Source organism: Leucopleurus acutus, assembly GCF_964270905.1.
Source record: "Leucopleurus acutus genome assembly, chromosome: 4".
NCBI classification, from domain to species: domain Eukaryota; kingdom Metazoa; phylum Chordata; class Mammalia; order Artiodactyla; family Delphinidae; genus Leucopleurus; species Leucopleurus acutus.
The window spans coordinates 132,784,164-132,811,405 of NC_139146.1; the positions used below are offsets into that span (position 1 = coordinate 132,784,164).

The 27,242-nt window shown below is 41.5% G+C and overlaps 1 protein-coding gene across 3 annotated transcripts in view; it reads right to left on the bottom strand.

Annotated features, from left to right (window-relative positions):
• The window catches only part of SMAD1 (SMAD family member 1), a 77,018-nt gene that overhangs the window by 33,490 nt on the left and 16,286 nt on the right, over positions 1–27,242 (bottom strand). For 2 of the 3 annotated variants that reach the window (XM_082838765.1, XM_082838764.1), the window contains exon 2: positions 12,985–13,562. In XM_082838765.1, the coding sequence (XP_082694891.1) occupies positions 12,985–13,384 (400 nt within the window). In that variant the 5' untranslated portion in view covers positions 13,385–13,562. The remainder of the gene's footprint in view (positions 1–12,984; positions 13,563–27,242) is intronic. The other variant, XM_082838766.1, reaches the window with a different exon arrangement.

Here is a 27,242-nt window from a genome sequence, read left to right on the forward strand (position 1 = left end):
TTGAGTTTTCTTTCGCTGTATCATCCAGTGCCTGGCATATAATAGATCCTTAATAAGTGTTTTTTCAATTAATGTATGTTTGTGAATTATATGACTGTTCTTAGATTGCTTATTATAACCTGATTAATACAGACCAGCCTTGCTCAAAGTATAGTCCTCGGTGACCTAGCAGGACACTTGTTTAAAGGCAGATTCCTGTGCCTCATCCCAGACACAATAAATCAGGCCTCCTGGAGTCTGGCTGAATGCAGCCTGGGTGGGGAAGATGAGGGGTTACCATATTTGTGGGCAACACAGCCCCAGGCCTCTTGACCTGTCGACGTCTCTAACTAGCTGTGGAGCTTGAACCTCAATTTTCTCACCTTTAGTCAGATTTCTAGAAATCATCCCTTTCAACTCTAAAACTCCATACAGCTTCAGTCCCAGTTCTCAGGTATGCAGATTAAATTAGAATGATACAGAAAAGACCAGCATGGCCTTATTATACCAAGTTGACAAGAAAATTCACAAAGTGTCCAGTTTTTCTGGTCAGGTGTCTTGGTGCCAAGGAAAAAGCACTGTCTTTGGACCAAGAAGCCCAGGGTCCTAGTGGCATGAATCAGACAGCACAGGCCTTTGTCCCCCTGCAGGGCTAGTGGCCAAGCTCTGGCAGGTGGCATGTGGCAGCCTCTCAAATGCTGGTTCCTCCCTCCAGGTCCCTTTCCCATCCTTACCCCAGGTTCCTTTCCTTTGCCAAATACTTATTTGCTTAACTACCACAGAAGGAAGATGCTATATTATTGGAGACTTCATAGTTTGTTAGAGGTAGAAAAACTTCAGGGTGTCAGCTAAAAATACCAGGAGAGGAAAAAGTCCTTCATAAGGTACACCGGAAGTTTAGGAACAGTTAGAGGCGGGCTTTAGTTCTGGACTTCTGGATAGAAGTCTTGTCCAGTTATTTACCAGACGATTAACAGGGAACTTACTCTTTACACTGAACTTCTTACTAGTAAAATGGGAAGAGTAGTACTTCTCCCAGATTTCCTTTTCATTTAACATTTACACTGTGCTTACATATGCCAAGGGCTGTACCAAATGTTCACTCATCTGATCCTCATAACAACTCCGACCTAGGGTGGATACTGAGGTAGAGAGAGATTAAGTGACTTGCCGATAAGTATACAACCAGGAACCAGTGGGGGGAGGCAGGTGTCTCTCAATGTGACGCAGTTAGCTTTAGCAAGTTCCTGGGCTCTGGTCAGCCCTCGGCCTAGCGCGTCTAATCATCTATCAGACGCTATTGATATGGAAATGACCATCCCCAGGTGTCACACCAGGCAGCTTGGTTTCATTTCTAATTGCAGCTGAATGTAATTAGTTCTCTTTCAGAGTTCAAATATATTCTAGGAAACAGACACTTATTATCTAATGATGAAGACTGACCGATGGGAAATAAACACAAATAAAGCTTCCAGAAGCATCTAAAGCACAGGTGTGCTTTCGAATTTACCATTAGCAACCCCAAATTCAAGCAGCTGCTGCTCATATGCATTTCAGATCCAACGTTCTACCACTGAAAACTGTGGATACCTTTTCCCTCTGTCAGGGAGAGAAAACTGATCAGGGTGGGTGGGGGGAACGACTTCTTTTGGGAAGCAGTAGTGTGGTGGGTAGCAGCATGGACTTTGCATTTAGACTTCAATTTGAATCCACCCTCTCCCCTTACAAGCCATGGGACAACTTACTTAAACTGCAGCTAAGTGGCCCTGTCGGTGGGTACCTCTCTCTACCTTTCACAGCTCGGTCAGGATGAAATGAGAATGCACGTGAATCCATAAGCACAGTGCCTGGCACACAGTAAGCATAAAAGTAGCTATTTTAATTTCTATTGTTACTATTATTAATACTGTAAAAATTGACCCTTGAATAACATGGGTTTGAACTGCACAGACCCATACACACGGATTTTTTCCCACTAAATATGTACTACAGTACTACCCGATCCACAGGTGACTGAATCCAAGGATGCAGAACCACAGATATGGAGGGCCGACTATATATTTACACGTGGATTTTCCACTGCAGGGAGGGTTTGTGCCGCTAACCTCCGAGTTGTTCATGGGTCAACTGTATTACAGTTTCCTGAAGATCTGTTTAGTGAAAACTTAACATTACAAATTTTGTTTTTATTCTAAAGAAGATGTGCACAAAAGTTATGCTCTTTGTCTCACTGTTTCAGCCACATTGTGTTTCCAGAATGCACAAAGCCTTTTCATGTGCACTGTTTAACTTAAGCCTCAGCATGACCTTGGAGGGTAAATACCATCGCTCCCCATTTCACAGGTTAGCAAACACAAGCTCAAAGAGGACACGCAACTGGCCCAAGGTCAAATATACCAAGTGCCAAAATTTTAGTCCAGGCCTTCTCACCTGAGCTTCCGCCCCACCGTATTTTAACCTTACAGCTACAGAGAAGTATCTCCTTTAATAGTCCCCATTTGTCCTGATTTTCCTGAAGAACTCCACTCCACATCTACCAGTCAGCAATCAGCATTCTACTGTAAGAGTAGAAAGAATACTACCAGCATGGATCCCCGTTTTTATCCCCCCATGGCTGATAATTCATTTCTGCCCTTAAATATCTTGTTGATCAAATTGTCTGATTTAGCTAGAAGCAGCCCCTTCAAGCTGACCTCTGTGTCCCTGTGACATGCTCCCACCAGTTTTCTCTTTTAAAAATAACTCATTGTAAAATCAGCTGTTCTTTTTTTCTGTTTAAAAGCTGTTAAGTTTGATATTTCAAAAGCGTTTACCCACAACTGTTTCCCAACTTGACCATCGTACTTAAATACCTGTCCCGGTACACCACCATACCCTGGAAACACTTTTTAGATGCTCAAAGAAAGGGTACTGTCACAAAAAATACTGCTGAATCTGCTACAGAGCTGGTCAGATGTAATTGTCAGGAATTTATAGGGAAACATACAGGAAAAAACATACAAAGGAATTCCACTCTGTTGTCATATATATGTTTACTTTCAGTTTACAAAAAGCTGCCGAAATACCACTCAAAAAATCATAGGCTGGGGGCTTCCCTGGTGGCGCAGTGGTTAAGAATCCTCCTGCCAGTGCAGGGGACACGGGTTCGAGCCCTGGTCCAGGAAGATCCCCATGCCGTGGAGCAACTAAGCCCGTGCGCCACAACTACTGAGCCTGCGCTCTAGAGCCCGCGAGCCAGAACTACTGAGCCCCTGCACCGCAACTACTGAAGCCCGTGCACTCTAGAGCCCGTGCTCCGCAACAAGAGAAGCCACCGCATTGAGAAGCCCGCGCACCGCAACGAAGAGGAGCCCCCGCTCGCCGCAACTAGAGAAAGCCCGAGCACAGCAACGAAGACCCAACGCAGCTAAAAATAAATAAATTTATATATTAAAAAAAAAAGCATAGGCTCTCCTTTTGCCTTCTTCTGACTTAAGATCCCATACAGGAGCAAGTGGGAGGTGGTCAGGTGACGTATGACTACGTAAGCCAGACACTCTCGCTTAGACAGGAAATGGCTTGTTTCATGTGAGAGCGGAGAACTAAGAACAGCAGCATCTCGGAGAGCTGTTTTACAACTGACGTAGTGATGCAGTAGAACGTAAACCTCATCTTCCATTGTAAGGTCTGCTAAAATGCCAGAGTATAAAAACGCCCATTTAAAGAACCGGGGGGTGGGCTTCCCTGGTAGCGCAGTGGTTGAGAGCCCGCCTGCCGATGCAGGGGACACTGGTTCCTGCCCCGGTCCGGGAGGATCCCACATGCCGCGGAGCGGCTGGGCCCGTGAGCCATGCATGGCCTCTGAGCCTGCGCGTCCGGAGCCTGTGCTCCGCAACGGGAGAGGCCACAACAGTGAGAGGCCCGTGTACCGCAAAAAAAAAAAAAAAAGAAAAAAGAACCGGGGGAAAAAGTGCCAAACAGTCCTTTGTGGACCTAAATCTCTTTATTTAAACATAGTCTCTGTTTACAGATTCTCATTCTTTTCTCGGGAAGATTACCGTTACTTCTAGTTACACAACCCATGTGGCTCGCAGCACAGCCGTCCCCAGCCCTTCTGGCACCAGTGGCCAGTTTTGTGGAAGACAGTTCTTCCATGGACGGGGTTAGGGGGATGGTTCAGGCGGTAATGCGAGCGGTGGGGAGCGACGGGTCAGATGAAACCTTGCTCGCCCGCCCGCCGCTCACCTCCTGCCGCGCGGCCCGGTTCCTAACAGGCCTCGGACCACGGTTCACGGCCCGGGGGTTGGGAACCCCTGCATTGCAGTTTTAGGAAGAGCAGACGGGGTGGAGTGTTACTGGCTGGCTTCGGTGCTAAAGGTCATGGGAATGAAGAAGTCCAGTTGAGGCACTGGTAATTAGGTAAGTGAAATGGGTAAGTGGCAAGTTCAGCGTCACCTCCCCATCTCCCACCCACGGGGAAGAGCTGCTGTTGACACGGTGGAAGCCCAGACCAGACTAAATGCAGGGGAAGCAAGTCTGCATGCAGCCTTTCCAAGCAGTCCTGAGACCAGTATCTGAGAGCAACGAATCCCCAGCCAAGCTAGCAAATTAACAAAATTTGGGGGTTTTTTAGTCCTCCCCTTCTCCAGGCCCTCTGCAATTTTTAACACAGTGCTCAGGGTAGCCTCCAGCTGCCCAAAGTCCCCCAGCTCTGCTCTTTAAATTAAATAAATATCCACTCTGTTTCCCCATCTCCTCCCCAAACAAATCTCCTTCTTCCAAATAACAGGGCAGAGGTCTGACGATTTGGCTAATTCATGATTATCAGGCATGATGCTGGGTCTTTCAAGAGAATATTTGCATCTCGAAGTGGAAAAAGACAAAGGGATGGGACCTACATTTTGGGAAAGAAATGCCCAGGCTTTTCCTTGAGCCTTTGAACAGCTAGTACCAAGGAGGCTGAAAGTAAAACCGAGAAAATCAGTCAGATCATTACAAAAGCCAACTTCCCCTCCATTTCTCTCACTTTCCGTGTCTGTCAAGAGCCTAGGGCACTACCAACCTGGGGCAAGTCAACTGTGGCTCCCCACCACAATCACACAGAACATTCCCCCAACAAGACATCACTGAGGATTTTCCACACGCGGGGATACAAAGCCAAAAAGCAGTACTCACGGGTCTCCGTATTATCTCACCCAAAGCTAGTCTTGGAAGTTATGAGCCAGGCTTTCCCTTTTGATTTGAAACATTATTTCCACACAATTGCAATCAGTGAACTACTTTATTACGACAAATGTTTTTCTGTGGTTTTCAAAATTGCTTTTTCATCAGCCATGGTTTTGTGTGTGTGTGTGCTTTGTTTCCAACAGCTGCCGGCCGGCTAGTGTTCCTTCAGCCCTATAAACTAGCAGGGGTAGAGAGAAGGGTGCTGAGCTTTACGTGAATCCAGAAGGTCTGAAAATATCTTCTCTGGCCCACCTAATGTTGCAGAGATAGGAAAGGAATGACGTGGAGGATCATGGTCAGGAAAGCAAAAGTATGAGCAAGATACTTTGTATAATCTATGGAGTATGGTCTTAAAATTTCAGATTGGAGTAGACCTGGCAATAGAGAAATGCTACCCAGAAACAAATCACAGAATTATGGTCTCCATGTCTGCTTCAACTTATGAAATGTATGTACTTCTACAATTTATGTAAAAGTAACATATAGTAACTGCTAAAACGTACCATGTGCTCATCAATTAATAAATAACACAAAACCAGTTGCCCAAATCATGTACTAGGCACAGTTGCTCGGGGGAAAAAAAGATCGGAATAATAAACTTCACGTTTTGCCTTGGATTTGAGAAAATGGAATCCACTAAGAGATCTGGGTATAAAATCCCACACATGATTACATCACTTCATCTGTTTCTAATAATATTTGAGATGACACTGATGAAATTATCAAACACAAGCCAAATGCCCAAGATAATATTTGGGAAATAAGTTCAACATCTAAACTCCACGTCCACTTGGCTGTCCCTTGAACTTGGACAGAAGCAAAAGTAGTAACCAAATGCTCTTGCACAACAAAACTTCCACATGGACAGGAGAACGGGGCCCTGAGTGGACTATGGAAAAGCAACTGCAAAGTCAGGGGACATTGCCCTCGCCCCAAGGATCCCTCCCGCAGGAAGTCTCTGCAAACTGCCTCGGTGGCTCTACCCACCACCCACCCTCAGGCACAAATGTTCTGAACTACCTTTTACAGCTTTCAAAGCCTTCTTCCTTCTTTTCAATGTCATACACATCTCTCTCCCACACCAAAAGCAGGAGAGAACCATCCAGACTAGGATCACAAACTTAAAGTAACTATGCACAGCAGTACATCTGTATCATCGTGAGTCATGGGACGCATATGTGCTAATTTTCCTCTTAGTCTTGACCTTCCTTTTGAATTTGCTTTCCCTGGCCTACCTTATTAGTTATACTTTCTACTTTACTGTAAGTCTTCTTATAAACCAATTTAAATCCTTTGTACGATGAAATATACTATATACTTATATAACTGAACCACCACACAGGCTGGAACACAATGTCCAGATGCGTTGGAGTCCAGCGAGCTTTTCTGTGGCCACTCTCAGGCTTGTAAGAGTTGGCTGCATCTCCCGTCCACACTTCTATCCAATTTAGCACACTGTGCTGTACTCACATGCTCATCTTTCTCTGGCAGACCCAGTTCCTGAGGAGTTGTACATGGGCCCCAGATGTCTGAATTTAGATGTAGATGATGAACACAGGGTGTGACGGTTAATTTTATGTGTCAACCTGAGTGGGCTGAGGTGAGGGATGCTCAGAGAGCTGGTAAAACAATATTTCTGGTTGTGTCTGTGAGGGTATCTCCAGAGGAGATAAGCATCTGAATTGGTAGACTGAGGAAGGAAGATCACCCTCACCACTGTAAGTGGACATCACCCAATTGCTGAGCACCTCAACAGAACAAAAAGGCTGGATCACCTATCTTCTCCTGCCCTCGGATACGGTGCTCCTGCTTCCCAGGCCTTTGGACTAAGACTGGGACTTCCACCATCAGACTTGCTGGTTCTACAGCTTGCAGACAGCAGATCATAGGACCTCTCGGCCTCCATACTCATATGAGCCAGCTCCCATAATAAATCTATAATATATAATAGACTTTTTTAAAAACTCTTTTTTTTTTTGGCTGGGCTGTGAGGCTTATGGGGTCTGAGTTCCCAGACTAGGGATTGAACCCGGCCCCTCAGCAGGGAAAGCGCCGAGTCCTAACCACTGGACCGCCAGGGAAATCCCAATAGTAGACTTATTAATAGGATAATTAATAAATTAATTTAAATTTTGTAGGATCCTATTAAATATATAGGATCTAGGTATAAAATATATATATGTATATATATATAATATATAAGATCTATATATATAATATATATGTGTATGTATATATAGATAGATAGATAGATCGATCGATCGATCCTATTGGTTCTGTTGCTCTGGAGAACTCTGACTATAAAATACAGGTCATAATGCTTTATTTTAATTTTTATAGTTGATATTGTTGCTAATTAATCCTAAATCTTCAAAACACTTGTCACCATCGTATCCTGGTATCTGGTTTACAGCGTCAGTCACCAGACTCCTAGATACAGCCACTCAGATAAACTTGAAGGAAAAGTCAATACGTCCCCCCACCCATCACCATCTTCCGAATGGATGTACTAATACAAAGACTTAAAAAAAAACAAAAAGGCACTTTAATTAGATAGAGGTTTTTGTCATCCTTGGCTCATGTAAAAACACATTCACAACATGAAGAAACACATTAAAATTTTTTGATTTAAATTTTTAAGTATTAATTTTATTAAATCTTGATCCTTGAGTATATGTCCGTCTAATATTCTGTGTGACAATATAAAAGTACTCACAGAGCACCTCTGCTACATGCCAAAACACAATGGTTGTTGAGGAAAAGCACTCAATGTGACTGAGTCGCGGGCTGCACTAGCTGCTTTTTCAGGGAATCACCATTTTTAAAATTCAAATAATGGCAGATTCACATGCAGCTGTAAGAAGTAACAAGAGAAATCCTGCCTACCCTCTTACCCAGTTTCCTCAAATGGTAATATCCTGCAAAACTATAGACCGTCATCACAATCACGACACTGACACAGCCAAGATACAGAACACTTCCATCAACCCAAGGGTCCCTCCCCAATGTTGCCCTTTTATAGCCACACCTACTCCCCTCCTGCCCCCAGCAACCACCAACTCATTCTCCATTTCTATGATTTTAAGGCCTTCTTCTTAAGGTAAAATTTACCAAGCCAGGAATTACCTGGTGACTGAGGCAGCCAAAGGGGCAAAACTTGCATTCGGTCAACTGGTGAAGAGGATTTTAGGTGTATTTTAAACAGCTGGGAGCCATGCTGCTGAAAATGGAAGAAGCACCAGGAAGTGAACAGCAGGGTATTACTTTAAAGATCAAACTGAAATCTCAGAATTTCAAGCTCAGGATCAATACGGCCTTGCAAGTGGATGAAGTTCAAAGTACAGATGATAATTCTCAGGAACCACGTGAAAAACATTAAAAGAAAAAAAAAGGCCAAATGACAGGAAGTCTCCATGAAGACATTTTAATGGCGGCAGATAGCAACTGAATAGCCTTCTCATACCACATTGAGATGACTGACTTTACCCTGTCAGCATTTGCTTTGGTAAAGAAAAAGAAAACCGCCATTTAACCCAACCACTAATAAGTAGCCTGGACTCTAAAGGCTACCCAAAGTCCAAGTAAACAGTCACCTGTTACATCATCAGCAGGGGCACGGTCTTCAGAAACTGCACACACTTCCTCTTTCCTGTAACTATCCACACACTTGCAGAAAAAGAAATTCTTACCACTTTCTACTTTCCCAAAGATGCATTTTTCAGTAATGGCCAAGGTACTTTACTACCTTTCACCAAAAGGAAGGTTCGTCCCTCTCACACTCTCTCCCATCATTGCCTATGATGAGCACAAGTTGTTGCAGTGTTTCTGTAACTTTCGGTTTTTTCCCCACCACAATGTTTAGACTCTTTTATTTATAACAAAATTAATGGCACAGGTAAAGAAAAACTACGTTTACTTAAATCCATTAAAATTATTTTTGGTCAAAGAAACAGAGACAGTAAAAGATACCCCAGAGAACAATTATAAAACTTCCACTGGGCCAAACAACAAAGCATTCCTTCCTCCCCTCACTCCTCCACACCCTTTAAGACACCTTTATCACACTGTATCAGAATGCTAATCTTAATGAATATCAACAGGAAGGGAAATTCTGGAAAGAGCAAGTCAGTTTTATACCCCTAACAAGATGCTAAGTTAAAAATGATGAAGGATTTCGAACTGTAACTCATTAGCATCTCTTTTCAATAAGAGACTTCATCTTGTCAGCTGGACGTGACCTGCCTGGATACCTTAAACCAGTGGTTCTCACACTTTAGCCTGAATCAGAATCACCTGGAGAGTTTGTCCAAACGGATTGCTGGCTCCATCCCCAGAGTTTGATTCAGTAGGTCTGTGGAAGGATCTAACAATATTCGTTTCTACAAAGTTCCCAGGTGATGCTGATGCTGCTAGTCTGAGGACCACACACTTTGAAAACCACTGCTCTAAATCGAGAGACTCCCTCCCAATTTCTGCGGAAGTTTTCTCTAGAGATCCCAAAAGGGGCCTTAGCAGAAAATAACAAGTTTGGGAGACCTATCTTATGCTTAAACTGTTAAATTGCTCTTTGAAATACTTTATCTGAGGTAAAATAGTTACAGAGTTCAGAGTAATTCAGTGTTGAGCTGCAATGTCTGCAGCTTAGACTTCCAGACCCCTTTTTTCCTATTTCACAGAAGCAACAACCAGGTGTGCTCCATGCTGCATTACAGAGGGAAAATGCCTACTTAACTCTGGGACTGTGAGGGGCTGAGGCCCCACTGCATTTTGATTTAGAGGGGCTTCTCCCCATGAGGTGCAGGGGCTGCTTCACGGTGGTCTCTGGAAGAAGTCCAGTTACTCATTCCCACCATATTTTCACTTCACAATATAAAAAATATAAGGAAAATCCTGATATGTTCAAATTCAACAGATATTGGCCTCACGGTTTTTGAGAACTGGTCTGTGCACGGCTCACCAGATTCCTGGCTAAAGGGGAGGATGGAATGATACTTGTGGAGTCTCAGAATGCCCTGTTTTAGCTGGTTTCCCACCTCCTCCCTATCAAGTAAATTATTAAGAGCAACAAAATCACCTCAGCGTTAACTTTTAAAAAATCCTTTCCATCTATGTCAGATAGTAACGGCAATGAAATGGACACGAAAGGGAAGATGATGGTTGGAGGACATAAACAAATTGAAAGCTCATCTCTAAACAAACAAACAAAAAGACCATACAGAGAAACTAAAAGAAGTATTTTCATTTAACAGCAAAAATGTATTTAACCATGCTCACTACTAAATGTAGAGATGTTAATAATAAACATGGTCCTTGCCATCATGGAGCCTGATTTACTATCCTGCAAGGAAGACTAACAGTGGCAAATATAAGTGTGAAGAACATCAGGAAGAAATTCAAATTGCTACTATGGGAAACACAGACAGGCATGCGGGGGGAGGGGGCGGGGGGTGAGGGGGGTAAGGGGGGCGGGGGGAGGAGGTATCAACAAAGGCTTCTCAGCAAAGTGGGCCTCCATTAAGCTTAGGCCTGAAGGATAAAGAAGAGTGAACTAGGCAAAGAGGGAGGAGAAACGAGGTACAGAGGAAGAGTGCACTGAGTGTCCCCATATGGCTCAAGCACAAGAAGCATGGAAGGTGGGAAAAGAAGCTGGCGAGGTGGGTGAAGACCAGAACACAGAGCTGTGTGTAAGAGCAATGGGAAGCAGGAAGATTACACGGCCACAGCGCGCATCTTCAAAGAACACTCTCTGTAGTGCGCTGGTCCCCAGCTGCCGCAGCGTAAGATGAAATGGAGCAGAGTGGAGGAAGGGGTGGCGGGAGAAAATGTATCCACAGTGTTTTCTCAATACTGAACCTTGGGTGTCTGACACACAGGTCACTTAATTTATAGGGACCTCAGTTTTACCATTTGTGAAGTGGGATTAGAATCTTCCCCACGTACCTCTTAAAGTTACTATGGGGATCTAAAAACCAAGTACCTAAGCAATCCTGTTTGTACATATTACACACTAAAATTTACATCACAGTGGGTGTGACAAGCAGTAAAGAATGCCTAGATTACAACAAGGACAATTCTGCAAGATGGCTGGAAAAAAGCAAGTATAGTCCTAGCCATGAACAACTGTAACAAGATGTAACTTTTAAAAGGATACAATAAAATCCAAACAGTTACCTAGAAATAAATCTAAGAAAAGATGTCCAAGAACTTTATGGAAGAAACTTAAAATACCTAAATAGGGCTTCCCTGGTGGCGCAGTGGTTGAGAGTCCGCCTGCCGATGCAGGGGACACGGGTTCGTGCCCCGGTCTGGGAAGATCCCACATGCCGTGGAGTGGCTGGGCCCATGAGCCATGGCCGCTGAGCCTGCGTGTCTGGAGCCTGTGCTCCGCAGCGGGAGAGGCCACAACAGTGAGAGGCCCGCGTACCGCAGGAAAAAAAAAAAAAAACCTAAATAAATTTAGAAAAATACTGCACTCAAGAAGAGAACTATATCAATCCTTCCCCAAATGAAATCAATGAAATTCCAATAAAATCTCCAGAGGATTTTTCACAGGCCTTGACAAGGTAATCCTAAAGTGTGTAATATAGAAATCACACATCAATGATGTTGAATGAATACAGCAAATTGTAGAAGGATACTCCAATATCATTATATAATACCTTTAAATATACAAAATTGACAGTACATACTGTCAAGGATTCAGACACATACAGAATTGCTGTATAAAAGCACGCATGGGAATGATGAACTTCAAACTTAACCATCAAATTCAGGACAGTAGTTACTGAAGGCAACTGGGTGGTGGATACAAAGATGTTTATTATTATTATTCCCTAGTCCTTAAACTCTTCTTCAATATTCCGTAAGAAACCAGAATGCCTTTTATTTGAGAGCCATGTTATTACAGTATCTAGCTTAGTAGTTCCCAAACACCAATCCAACAGCTCCCATCAGCCCCACCTGGAGTACCTGTTAAAAACACGGATTACCAGGCTAGGCCAGAATCAGAATTTCCGGGGGGGGAGCCACGTGAAGCTAACGCACAGCCTCATTTGGGAACCCTTGGTAACCAACAGCTATTAATAACTAATCCATCAACAAAATTGGTTCCAATCTGACAATGAGATACTTAGGGTCTTGAGATTGCCTGATCACTTTCCAACTGATGCAACTGTCTAGAATGTGGACTCTAATTTGAGGGCAAAACCAAGTAAATTTTGAAGTATATCCTTTACTGTGCTTCTCCCCCTGCCCACCGGCCAAGGTCATATATGTAAAAACTAAGAAATATCTTATAAAGTAATAGTATCAAATGATTCCACAGCAGAACATAATTCCTTCATATCCTCTACAGGGAAGATGCCATAGTGAAATTCCACTGGAGATGATAAAAATTGCTATTTTTAAGGATAAAGTTGCCAAGTCACTGGCAACTGCCCTCAAGTAGGTAGACAGTAATGCCATGCTTCTCTCCTTTCCTGTCCCTCACAATAAAATCATAGCTAAATTTGTCTAGAGAAATGCACAGAGCCAAAGGGAAACATAAAGAATAAATTTAGAAAGAAAACAATTTATTACAAGTTAGAGGTATTAGTACCGGGATAACAGTTTTCACAGCCCCGCTCCTAAGAAATAAGATTAACTAGAGACTATGCTGTTAGAACGTATGACATATTCAAGGGTGGACAAATGTAACTTTTCCCCTAATATTTGAAAATTACAACTGAAAACATGGAAAGGAATGACTTTGAGAAACAATACAAATCTGCTAAACGCATCAACATAAAAGGGCTCACTTACCAGGGCTTTCTACTCGCTTATAGTGGTAGGGATTGATGCACACCTCCTTCTGCTTGGAACCAAAAGGAAACTCACAGCATTCCAGTGGTTTTAGTTCATGGTGGCTCTGAAGGTCGGGCCAGCGCCACACACGGCAGTAAATGACGTGAGGCAGCCCCTTCCGGTGGGAAACTTGCAGCCTGCCGTCCAGGGAGCGGGGAATGGTGACACAGTTACTGGGCTGCCCCGGACAGCTCAAGGCCTTTTCCAGTTCCTCCATGGCACCTTTCTTTTTCTTCAGTTTTTTCACCAAAGCGTCAACAGCTTTCTCTGCCCATTTTTCTTCTTCATCACCCTGTTTCCACCCAAGCAGTCTCTTCACAGCCGGACTTGTGAAGGAAAACAAACTTGTCACGTTCATGATGGCACCACGTACACTCCTTGTGGATGGAGAAAGAAAGACGTCCCCAAATGTGAAAGGAGAGCAGAAGAGGTTTCACTTTATTTACATAGGATTCTCCTTAGCTTCTTCGTGCTGAGGTCCTGAAAAGTAGAAATCACCATTCCTAGTGTTTTCAAAAGTAACCCAAAGTCAGCACCTAGAAAAGAAAAAAGATGTTTAAAATCATCTCTAGCACAAAATCACAATTTATTAAACAATTACCACGGGCCAGATACTATTTTAAGCACTTTTATGTATTACAGTATGCTATGGGCTGAATTATGTCCCCCCCTAAAACTCACGTTGAAGCCCTCACCCCCAGTGTGACTGTATTTGGAGATGGGGCCTCTAAGGAAGTAATTAACATTAAATGAGGTCATGAGGATGGGGCCCTGATCTAATTGGATTGGTGGCCTTATAAGAAGAAGGGAGAGATTTCTCTCTCCCTCCCTATGGTGGCCTTATAAGAAGAAGGGAGAGATTTCTCTCTCCCTCCCTACATGTGCACCCACTGAGGAAAGGCCTTCTTCATAGAGAGAAGGCAGGTGTCTGCAAGCCTGGAAGGGAGCCCTCACCAGAAACCAAACTGGCTGGAGCCTTCATCTTGGACTTCCTAGCCTCCAGAACTGTGAGAAATACATTTCTACTGTTTAAGCCACTCGGTCAGTGGTATTTTGTTATGGCAGCCCAAGCTGACTAACACAGTATTTAATTCTTTAAATAATTCTTTCAACTAGGTAGTACCATCATTGCCATTTTATAGATGAATAAACTGAGATGCAGCTTTAAAAAGGAGTATGTTACTGTTTACATGAGTTCTGAGATAGAAACAACAGACCCCTTAGTGCAAAAAAAGTTCAAGTTCTCAACAGATATTGTGATGTTTTATATTTAGATTCATTTATAGGCTCTAAGATATATATTTCAAAATACACCTCAATCAACAAAAACTGAAAGCAAAAGGAAAAAATAAAAATGCAATAGTCTTAACATCCATTTTGGGCTGTTCCTCAAGTATGTCTTACGCTATAAAAAAGGTAGTTATATTTACACTATGTAAATGTAGCAACATTTTAAGGTATTTATTCAGTAAACCAGTAAACAAGCCTATGCCTATGGGCTATCAGGCAAGTAAGGTAGGAAATTTACCCCCTACTTTTTCAAATTTGCTTTTTATTTACATGAAAGGAATGAAGCACGTGAACACATACTGTACCAAATGCTTTTGTCAAGTTGTCTCATTTAAACTTTCCAGTTACTCTTCACCAGATAAAAACACAAACGGTGAAAAAGATTAAAGATGATAACTTTGTACCAAGTCCGGCTAAGATTCAGTAGCAGGTATCAAACCAATCTCCTCCCCAGAGTAACTATAAAAGCTGAATAAAATACAAATGAACAAATCAGGGGGAAAACCCCCCAACTTTTTAAATGTATCAAAGAGCAACCGAAGTACGCAGGACATGAGGGGCCAAGATGCTGGAGAGGTGTGAAAAGCAATGAAATAATAAGCTGAACACTCTTCATTGCTTTTCTTCTCAAGGCGTTTAGTTGCCAATGCCTGTGCTGTGAGTAGCCAAGCAGAAAGAGGCTAAAGAACCAAACAGAGATTTCAGTAGTCTCATAGTGCTGAGGAGAGGAAAAAAAAAAAAAAAGAAAAAAGAAAAATGGAGTTGAGGGCCTGGTAAACATACCAGACTTTCAGTTGAGACCCCTGAAGAGGTATGCCCTAGTGTGCAAGGGTAAAACTGAAATGGACCAGTGTTTACAAACACTGAAACACAGCCTAGAATCATCTTAATAGAATCATCTTAATACTAGACTGGAACAAGATGATGGGAAAAGAGGAGAGAAAAACTGCGAGAGAGGAAATATTTGTAGATACTGGCCACAGATTTTCCAAAAGTGACAACAGATGTCTAGCCACAGATTCATGAAGGCCTACAAATCCAAAGAAGGAGAGACGGAAAGGTATCCACAAGTTTTAATGCGTCATATCACAGTATAATTGCTAAAACCCTACCACAAAAGTCTTTAAAAAGACACAATACTTTCAAAATGAGTACAATAAGGCTGACAGCTGACATTTCAACAGAAACAATGGAAACCAGATGACAGTGAAATGACATCTTTAGCCTACAAATAAAAAGCTGGAAACTCAGAATTCTATACTTAGTGGAGAAAAATCATTCAAAATGACTGTGAAATAAATATGCTCTCCAACAAACAAAATCTGAGAGAACTGGCTTCCAGCAGGAATTTTCAGGCACAAGGGAAAAGCAAGGAACTGCAGGAAAGAACGAAGAGCTCCAAAAGGGTACTGACTTTACAGAACAATTATAGGAATGTCTTGTGGTGTTTAAAATACAGAATTACAACGCATAACAAATAAAGCAGAAGGGGTAAATGAAGTCAGATTTCTAAGGTCCTTGTCTACCCAGGTTGTGGTAAAGCATTAAAGTATTGTTGATATGTTATGAATTCATGTCATAATAAAGCAACAGCTGAAAGAATTTAAAAACCATAAAAAGGTAATAGAGGAGTTAAAAATATGGAATTATTTTTTTAAATATGTTTAATCCAAAATAACTTAAGAAAAAGGAAAAAAGAGCACATAATAGATGGGAAAAATAGAAAACAGTAAGATTCACAGTTAATCCTCAAAGTCTCAAGAATTACTTAAATATCAAGAGACTAAATTTGCCAAGCAAAAGACTGGGGTAGGGGTGGAGACACCACTTAACTATACTGTACTTACAAGAGACACATATCGTCGAATATAAAGACAGAGAATGGCCAAAAGAAAAAAAAATATGGAAAGAAATATACTATTCATATTCTAACCAAAAAAGCTCACACAGCTATCGTATCACGCAAAAGAAGCTGTAAAGTAAGAAGCATCACCAAGGATAAAAGAGGGACATTTCATAATGTTAAGAGTTGATCCACCACAAATACATCACAATCCCAATTTTTTATCCAAGTAATCACAGTTTTAAAACACATAAAGCAGAAACTGACAGAATTAAAATGACTAACAATCTTAGTGGGAGATTAACACAGTAAATGACTAAACAAGTAAACAGAAATCAACAGATACAGAAGATTAACAACATGTTTAAAAACTTGACTCAATTCGTGTATGCACCCAACAACTATAACATACGTACTACTTTCAAAAACACATGGAATGCTTATCCAAACTGACCATATAATGAGCCACTAAGCAAATCTCAACACATATCGAAGGAATAAAACCATACAGAGTATGTCCTTTGATCACAGTATAACTAAGAATAAATGCCAAAAGTATTGTTATTGAAAATAATGACACTTTTAAATAATGCATGGGTCAAAAAAGAAACTACAGGAGAAATGAGAAAATATTTTAAACTGAATGATTATAAAAATGTGACACATCAAAACTTGTAAGATGTAGCTCAATCCATGCTTAGCAGGAAATGGGTTGTCTTAAATGCATGTATTAGAAAAGAAAAAAAGCTGAAAACTGATTTTCTGTGTATCTATCAAAAGAAAAAAAAAGGAACAGCAAATTAAACCTAAAGACAGTAAAAGGAAATGAGAGCAAAAATTAAATATATATATACAAGAGAGAAAACCTATAAAATCAAAGTTGGCTCTTTGAAAATACGAATAAAATCAGATATTCCTCTAAAAAAACCTATAAATCAATAAAAGAGAAGGCACAAATTACCAATAACAGGAATAAAAGGGGGAAATCATTACTGACCCTCAGCTCAAAGGGATAATAATTATGAACAGCTATCATAGCAAACTGTGCATGTCTATAGCTACTTTGTGGTATAGACATACAGCTGTGCATGTCTATAGCTACTTCTTCACTAGAGGAAAATGACTCAGGAATTCTTACTGTCTTCCTAGCTTTGGAACCTAGCCCTGTAGCTGGCACATATCAGAGTCTCAATAAATGTTTGATGAATGATTTAGCTCCCTGAAGGAATCAGAAGGCCAAGTGTGGAGCTTTACTTATTCAACAGGCTGTAGGGGGTCCGTTGTTTCCTTTTGTAAGGTAAAGAGTTTTACCAGTGCTTTGAAGCTGGCGTTATTTTCGTTGAACAGAAAAAGAGAAAATAAAACTATGCTACCATCAAAAGTCACACTTGGTCAGAGTGTACCTCCTGAAATGATCATTTACTTTTAACTAAAGGTTAATTGTGCCAAAGAACAAGAAAGAAAACTTCTTTTCCTTGTTCTCTAGCAACAATTTATAAAAGGAATACATTTCTTCTTATTCTGTATGTCCTTTTCTTCAACTCCAAAAACTGCTTTTTTATATTTTGGTCAATGGTTTTCAAATAGAGGGGGTGAGTTTATATCAAAATCACCTGGGGCTGTTTCAAACTCTAGCACTGATGGGTTTGTTATAGAAGGTAAGTATGTGGGGAGTTGGGGAGATTAAGGACCACCATTGCAGACCTTTGCTTTAACTGCTCAAAGTGACATTCATTCAGCAAAGCTGCACCGAGTGCCTGCTAAGTACCTACGGTATCCACAGAGGATGGAAGCAAAGATGTCTCCATCCTGAGGAGCCAGTGTGTAAACAGTGAACTCTCTTGAAGCAAACTGGTTCCCCTGCATGCCAAGCTAAAGGACTGTACTGCGGAGTCTTGGGTCAAGTGCAGACCTCAGCAGGAAGGAATGCCAGGACTGTAGCAAGGTGAACCCTGAGTGCAGGAATAGAAGAGGCGGCCCATGTACCATGCATCTGCCCACCCTGAACCAACAATAACACTGTGTGCAAAAGCTATACGACAGGTATAAACGATAACGAATAAAAGCAGAAAAGGAGAGAACAGTTAATTCCAGGGATTTCAGGAAGTTTTCCCAAAGAAGAACTATCAGACAAGCATTAAAGGATGAGTAGAATTTTGCAAAACAACAGAGCTAATATTCTGAGTGATCGTTACTTGATAGACACTGTTCCAAGCACTTTATATCTACTAACTAGTTTAATCTTTGTGACAAACTCTCTTTAGTGAACACTCTTATTTTCCTCATTTTACAGGTAAGGAAAGTGAAATATACAATAGAAAAGTTAAATAACTTGTCCGAGGTTTCATGCGCACAGTTGTAAGTGGTGGGGCCAGAGTGAACCTATGTTGTCTGGCTCTAGAGCCTCAACTTTTAAACCACTTTTGTAAATTACTCATTCTCACCAACATCAGAGAAATGCTAGGGTTCACGGTTGCTGTAGACGATACAAGGCTGATAAAGGCAGGGCAAGACTGTGAAGGGCCTGTCACACATCTCATCCTGTGGACAAATGGAAGGCTTTAAATCAGGGCATCAGTGTGATTAGATTTATGTTTTAGACAGCTAAGGTGATATCCTCAATACAAAAGGCTTCTCCGCACAGGGAACAAAAAATGAAAAAAAAAACCCCTATGTTCTCCAAACACCACAGGGCCAGTTGGGGGGTCTGATGCCACTAAAAACTTTAAAGTGACAAGATCAGAAACTCTTGCATATAAATGTGCATATGAAACAAAATACAGGCTGATGACTGATTTTTGCCTACTTGAGTTAAGCATTTTTTTATATTCAAGTCAAACAAGTAACCTACCTCCCATCAGGAACTCAAACGTGTCCATGACACTATGGCCTTGGCAAGGCAACTCATTCTTTTTCTGCCCCTTTTGGTACTTCCTGCTTTAGTTTATGTCAAAAGCTAAGTGGCGTTATCAGTTTAAAGTGCAAAATAAAAACATGAGTCAGCAAACAGAGATTTCCTTCCCTCTTCTCCAAATACAAACATTTCAAAATGACAGAGAAGCAAAAGCATTCATCTGGTAAAGAACCCCCTTGAAGCCTTAAAAAATAGGGAGATCTTTGTTCCGGCAACTTCACTTCTAGAAATTTACTCTAAGGAAACACTCTGCACTGGAAAGGTAAAAAAGTTTTTGCATAATGATTTTCATTAGAGCATTCTTTATTATAAGGAAAAAAAGAAGTATCTAAAAGTTGGAAAATAAGTAAGATGTAGTATAATCCACTCAACGGGATATTATGTAACCCTTAAAAAATTACGTTCATAAAAATAACTGGGAAAACACCTTAAGCAGAATGTAAAATGGTATATACAGCATGAACAACTATGTAAATATACCAAAATAACGGTATACATAACATGAACAACTATGTAAATATACCAAAGCATGTAACGGTGGCCGGGTCTGGAAGGGTAATAATCTCTCTCTCTCCCCTACTTGTTAAAACTTTTCAAACATTCTTTAATAAAAAACTGTTACTTTGAAAATTTTTAAAAGCCTCTATACACAAATATTTGCAAATTACACACAAAAAAACAAAACCTCAATTCATTAACTCAAGACACATACAAAGTCTACTTATAAATCAGGTTGCATTTACAGTGTGACCCGATTTGGGAAGTAATAAAAATGCAGTTTAGGGCTTCCCTGGTGGCGCAGTGGTTGAGAGTCCGCCTGCCGATGCAGGGGACACGGGTTCATGCCCCGTTCCCGGAAGATCCCACATACCGCGGAGCGGCTGGGCCCGTGAGCCGTGGCCGCTGAACCTGCGCATCCGGAGCCTGTGCTCCGCAGCGGGAGAGGCCACAACAGTGAGATGCCCGCGTACCCAAAAAAAAAAAAAAGAAAAAAAAAATGCAGTTTAAAACAGGGTTCTAAAGTCAGGCCCTTTCCCTATGGAGTCTCGCCCACGGGAAAGATTTCTATTAGCAATGCCGGAACCAAATGAGAAGAATACTTACAATGCTCCTTTCAACATGGCTCTTGAATTCTTTAGCTTATGTGGTATTCCTTAATGTTAAAAGGAAAAAAGGAAGAAGTTGTAAAATACCTTTAACTGCTGTGAGACTCGCTCTATACTGAAAGAAAACCTCATTAGCCAATTGCACAACAACGGCATTTTCTTCATCTTCATCTAGCAAAGAAACATGTAATTATCCAACTGTGTGAATATCAACAAAATACACTCTCTGCCATGCCTCAGATCCCAGATTCCCACTGAAAGTTTTAAAAGGAAATTATTCTAATTTGTATCTGAAGCACAATAAAAAGGCGGGAGGGGGGAGTTGCCAAGTGCTACAAACCAAGTACCTTTAACAGAAGGAGGAGGAGAGGAGACAGACAATGGCCAGTCGCCCTCTACAGCTTCAGACCAGTGCTGTTACAGTTCCTGCACTGGCACGCAATTCAGTGAACTAGACAAAACGACTGATTCCTTTAAATACTGAGGGAATAATGAAATGATTCAATAAAATCAGCATGAAATACAGGCTCCAAAAAAGTGACTGGGGGGAAAAACATCAAAGACTCCCTGCTAGTACCTTAAAAAAAAAGGAGATAAATGGTCTACCATCAATGAAGCAAGCAACTCTCCCCCACCCCCGACTTCTTGTTCTTTGGTTCATTACTGTCTCAACTCTAATGGTAAAACATCAAGGCATAAAGATCAAAAGAATCAAGGAACTAAACGCAGGGGTATTGATTAACTTCGCTTTGGAACTGTGTAACTGTTGGATGTGTTACTTAAGAAAAACGAAAACTTTACAAAAATTATCTTTCTGTAAAAAAATGCCTGATCCATTTTGCGGGGGAAACAAGTATTTCCAAGTGACTAAATAAACTGTAGGCATATTTCCTGACTTATACCACTAGCTCTTCTTAAACAGATGATCTTGTGAAGAAACAGAAAAAGTAAGACTAGCTCCTAAAGAAGAGCTACTGTGCGGCTTTAGAGAAATCACAAGCAAACTATATGATTTCTGTAGTTCGGTAGTTGTATCTAAATTATTTCACCAAATACCTCACCAGAATGCCATGGAGGTGTAAAGTACATCAGAGGTGTGTTGTATAAAGTGACTGGCGGCAATATTAATTAGTTCTGTGGAAAGGTATGTGTCATCTAGCCTAACATCCGATTTCAGATAGGATTCAAGGCCTGATGAGAACTCTTGCCTCCCCCGAGATGCTTAGCTAAATTAAAACATCAAGAAGTGTCAGAAAGTTAACATACCAGGGGAAACAGGGGAAAAAACGAGTTAAAATTTGCTACACAAGTATAATGCCATCACAATGAAAATAAAAACGGAGATGGGTTTTCTCCAGCTATTTCAGTCTCAGAAAATATCCCAAAGCAACGATGGTCTGTGATTCTGTGACGTCGTTTCAACAAATAACCTGTTCAAATGTTTCTATTCCCCGGTTACTGCAATTAGGAACTCATTTGGCTTTGGGATACTTGTCTTGAAGGAGAAAACAGGTGAAGTCCCTCTGCATTTCCTTTTCCTGTTTTAAACTAGCAGTTAGTCCTGGACCTTCACTCAACATTTCTCAATTTCAAACGGGTCAAATGTAGCTAAATAAAGCTCACCACTAACCAAAATAAAGGGGAAAAAAAAAAATCCTAGAACAAGAAGAAAGTGAGGATGAATAAAACCTCTCACCATTTCTTTTAGACTTGAAAGCGCTTTTTAAACTACCTACTTCTTTGCTGAGAAGTTGGGCTAACAGGAACTCTACTCTGATTGAATCCTCAGAAAAAGAAAATATATTTAAACCAAGTCCCTACACAAGAAAGCGATACGAAGATCCACTGGCGGGTAGGGACAGATTGGGAGTCTGGGATTGACATGTACACACTGCAGTGTTTAAAATGGATAACCTACAAGGACCTAACTGTATTGCAGAGGGAACTGTGCTCAATATTCTGTAATAATCTAAATGGGAAAGGAATTTGAAAAAAGACTAAAAAAATTAGAAAACATTTTTTAAATAATACTTTTTACAAAAAAAGAAAGATCCACTGGCAATTGCAGAATTCTGCTGGTCTTACAGCAAAGTCCTGCCGTCACAAACATTCAGAAGGCAGACTTCACTGTCCTGAGCCTCTTACTATAAAGCCTTGTTTCGGTTACTTCCAAACATTTCCCAACTTTCCAAATGTCAGTTTGATGACACAGAATAGCTAGTTTGCCTCTTTTTCATTAAAAAATTGTTTTCAAGGTTAATTTTCCAAGTCTGGAGAAACTAGGGGGTGAAGGTGGAAGAGTGGACCAGCTCTTGAAAGCTATTTTTCATAATGAAGTCACGCAGGTACCGGTGCCTTTAAAACACAGGCACTAACAGCCAGTCTACCAGTCTCTCAGGTGTGACCTGAGGGACATGCTGGCAAGGGCTGCCGTGATGTGGTCTCTCAACAGTGTTAAGTGAGTAGGAATCTTAGGAATCAAAAAGAAGAGCTCACCACCTACCAGTTGGAAGTTCATCGTGAGTGGTGACATTTCGACCAAAAGCAGCATCCCCTTGATGACAATGAAGCAAGGAGTTTAGGGATGTCGCACTTAGAGGCGTCTCTAAAGACAGGGCCGTAGTTTATGCGTTTAGTTGCACCAAGTATGCTATTTAATATATGTTCGTTGTGTTAGAAAATTCTTCAAGACAAGAACTCTTTCTGGTTCTGCTCTGCATACACAAGTCCTTCCATCCTGACAAATTCTGGCTGCTGACGGCACCTGGTCAATTTTTCTTAGTCACAGAGCTTCCCTTATAGAGTAATGGAAAGCTGTCCTTCAGCACGTGGTAGCCTTTCAAGATATCCAGGTCCTAAAGGCCTCACTCTGATAAATCTCATCTGCAGTCACCTCAACTCAAAAATTGTATAGACTTATTTGGCTTGCAAGTGCTTACTCCTCAAACACTGGGAACTGCAGAGCAGGGACATTTGCAAGCTCAACTGTACAGACTATGAGTGGAAAAAGTATACAGTCGTCTCTTAGAAAAAACTCATTTTGAGTCATTGTTATCGTAGTATAGCAATTTTACTGATTGCAAAGCATGCTAAATGCAGTAAATTCCCATAAGCGACCAGTGAGGAATGATTCAAACGTTAACAAATGAAATTATTTTAATTGAGCTATTACCTTATGCAAGGATTATACTGGTCGTTTTTACAAACACGATCGTATTGACTTCTTATAGCAATCTTTCAAGATGTATAGCATTCTCTCAGTTTTAGTAATAAACCTAAGGATCAGAGGTTAAGTAACTGTTTCAAGATCATATTCTAGTAAGTGGTAGATTTACACTTGAAACCAGAACAGATACTAAAGTCTATGAATCAGGTTAAGAAAAAAAAAAAGAAAATCAGTAATTCAAATGCCAAATTCACAAATGAAAATGGAATAGGCCGAAGGGCGGAAAAAAACTGTCCCTTTTATTTAAAAAAGAAAAATACTCTGCTGTATTTCATTTTTTGGAACATTTCTCCTTCTCCACTCATCTGGCAGGTGTTATTTATGACAACAAACACGCACATCTGTAGGGGTGAGCTGACACCCACAAGGCAGGACAGCCTGAACCCTCTCCCTATATTTAGATCCTCCAGCTCCGGGCTTAATTGAATAATTTAATCAGGACCCTCTAGAAGGGAAACACATCCATATTCATCACAGGCATCAAAGGAAACATCTTTACAAGTTATATCCTTTTACAAACCAACATATGGTCTCACGCCATTCTCCCAATTGTTGAACTCCTCCTCTGGGAAGAGCATGGAATTTTCTTTCTTTTTATCACTTGAAAAAATCACTTCCCTCCTAATTCAGTAAAACTGGGTGGAGGCCACTTCCTCCACAGGTGAGAGAAATAAAACTTGTTGCTCTGTCATTGTCAGGAATTTTAAAGTGAACCATTTATTTTATGTGCTTTCCAAATGGAAACAAAAGGCAGGCGAAATCTAGAGTAAGCAATCAGGGCAGTCTCCAGGCTTTCAAATAAGACCCCCACCATGTTTCTGTCATTTTGAGATGCTTCTGAATGAGAGAGCAGGAGCCCTTCACTTGGAATGAAAGAAGATAGGTCTGAAGAGCAGCTTTCCACTTCGCAGCTGCTCTCTGAACAAAACACCTCTCTGAGCCTCAATTTGCTCTTCCATGAAATTTTGATTCCACCACCTACCCCCCGCTGGGCTGGCATCAGCCTTAAATAGGGATACGTAAAGTTGATTTGAAAATTATAACATGCTGGAAAATGTAACATATTTACAGAGCTGGTTCACAATAAGCTAATTCTAATATTTTGTTTATACAAAAAAAACAAAGTTTGTGTCCTAGCTTTTGTCTGTCCAGTGAAGTTCTAACTTTGTCCAAAAAAGGAAAGAAAACGATAAAAAGAAAGGCTGATAACCACTACAGTCATTCGACTCATTCGACAAACACCCACAACATGCCAGTCACTATTCTAAGCACTGGGACACAGGGCTGAACAAGAGACAGAAACAGCTTTTTCTCTTTTTCAAAACGATCATGCCTTCATGGGACCTACATTCTTGTGGTCAGGGAAGGCCTCACTGAGAAGGTGATATTCCAACAGAAGCCTGAAAAGGTGAGGGACGGAGCCACGTGGATATCTAGGGAAGCACGTCGTAAGCAGAGGGGGAGCAACGGCAGAGGCCAAGAGGCAAGAATATGCCTGAAATGTTCCAGGGGCAGCAAGGAGTCCAATGTGACTGGGATGGAGAGAGCGAGGGGAGGGGAGGTCGAAGCAGACAGACAGGAACGCCACAAGGATTCTGTAGCTTTCCCTCTGAACTGAGACGAGAACCGCTGCGAGCTGGGAGCAGAGATGCCAACGTGATCTGACTTCTAGCTTAACAGGCTGACTATGGTATGGCTGGGCTGAGAACTGTCTGAAGGCATGGAAGGAGGAGGAGTGATAGTAGTGGGAAGGAGGAAAGAGACCAGCTACAAAGCTATGGCAATTGTTACAGCTCAAGATGATAAAGGTTTAGGGGCTTCCCTGGTGGCGCACTGGTTGAGAGTCCGCCTGCCGATGCAGGGGACGCGGGTTCGTGCCCCGGTCCAGGAAGCTCCCACATGCCGCGGAGCGGCTGGGCCCGTGAGCCATGGCCGCTGAGCCTGCGCATCCAGAGCCTGCGCTCCACAACAGGAGAGGCCACAGCAGTGAGAGGCCCGCGTACCGCAAAAAAAAAAAAAGATGATAAAGGTTTGGATCAGCCCAGTAGAAGTGGTCAGATCCCAGCTACTGCGTATTCTGAAGGTAAGCTATGAACAAATAACACTTTATTGCTTAAGTAAATGAGGAAAATAATTAACCATTAAGTTGGTGAAATCTGTTTAATTTTTAGAAGTGCAAAATCCCGTATTATGGGCCTATGAGACTGAGTACCTGAGCTGGGGTCAAAGGTCACTGGAGAAGTAGACCGAGAATGATCATAGGAGCAGCAGGAAGGGAATAAAGACACTGAAATCCTGTAGGAATTAGGGTGGAGGGTGGGGAGTGAGGCAGTGAGTGAGTAACAAGGAGGGGAAGTGTGGTATAACCTGACAGGATGGTCAAAGGTGGGTGTTCTCATGGAGGATGGTGGGAGAATGGTCTGGAGGAGACAATTAGGAGGCCCCTACCTCCAGCAGGCCCGGTGGTATGAGGGTGATGAGAGAAAACAGCCGCAGAAACAGCTACAAGGGAAGCAGTATCCTCAGATGCGTTTGATCTGTGTTCAAGATCATCCATGTTCCACATAACCCAGGTATCTAACAATAATGGAACGATTAAATAAATTATAGTACATCCGACAATGATGTAACTGTCAAAAAAAAGGCGGGGGGGAGGACAGCCTTTCATGTCTAACATGGAAAGAAAACCGTACGGTAATTGTTCAGTTAAAAAAAGCTAGAGAACCATACACATAGTACAATCCCATTTTAAAAACACAAATAGAAATGAAACCTGCACGTGTATAATATATGCACACCTTTAAAAGCCTGGAAGGAAATAAACAAATCTGAACAAGTGGTTGCCTTTAGGAGTGAGCTGGCAGGAGGGGAGTTCAGGAAAGCAGACCATTTTTATTTACAACCAATTACGGTTTTCAATTTTAAGACTCTAACAATAAAAACAAATAAAAACTGAAAGTAGGTAAGAGGTTTATTCTACACGGCTCCAGGAGACAGTATTATGACCAACAGGTGACAAGATTTATCGTTTTACGAAGGAAAAAATAACAGAAAGTGTCTCTGCCCAGAGTGGAATTATCACTGAACTAGGATTTTCAGAGAAATGTATTCCAATGTGTGGGGTTGGGACATATGACCTAATTCTGGGTGAATATGATATGGGTGGGAATGTACTTTTTTATTATACAATTCAGCCACATGATCAAAAAATTCAATTTTACAAAATGGCATACTATAACAAAAAATTCAGTTTCCTCTCCGTTCTAGTTCCTAGTCCCCTTTCCATTAACAATTCAAATCTCCTTCCAATTTTTCAGGGCATGAATTTCTTACCAAAGAAATGTTTTGTATTACTCAAATATCTCAAGAGCAATTTGGTCCTGTCCCTTTTCCAGTATGTAAATCTGTTATCTGGAAGAATAAAATGACTTCTCAAAATCAAAGTTTACATAACCACCGAAACAAACATTGAGATCAGCCAGATTTCACTCTCCTCCATGATCAATGACATCCTGTTCTCAATCTGCCAAAAACGAAGCTGGACTTACATTCGCTTGGCCACCTCAGAGGAGAATTTGAACAAAGGGCAGCAACCCTCTTCCAGAACAGTGAGAGCTCCCTCCAACTGAGAGCGAAAAGCAGCAGATGCTCCGTCTTTCACTGGTTAGGGAAACCATGCTGTGGATACAAGCAAGCGTCACCTAGAGAATTAGGTGAGACCAGCACCACCGATCTAGGTCTCTTCTGCCTCAGATCACTTGTTCAGTCCAGTTTCTATCCATTAACCTCCCCTCAGTGAGTTACTGACCAATCGAGATGGAAAAACCTAATAAACAG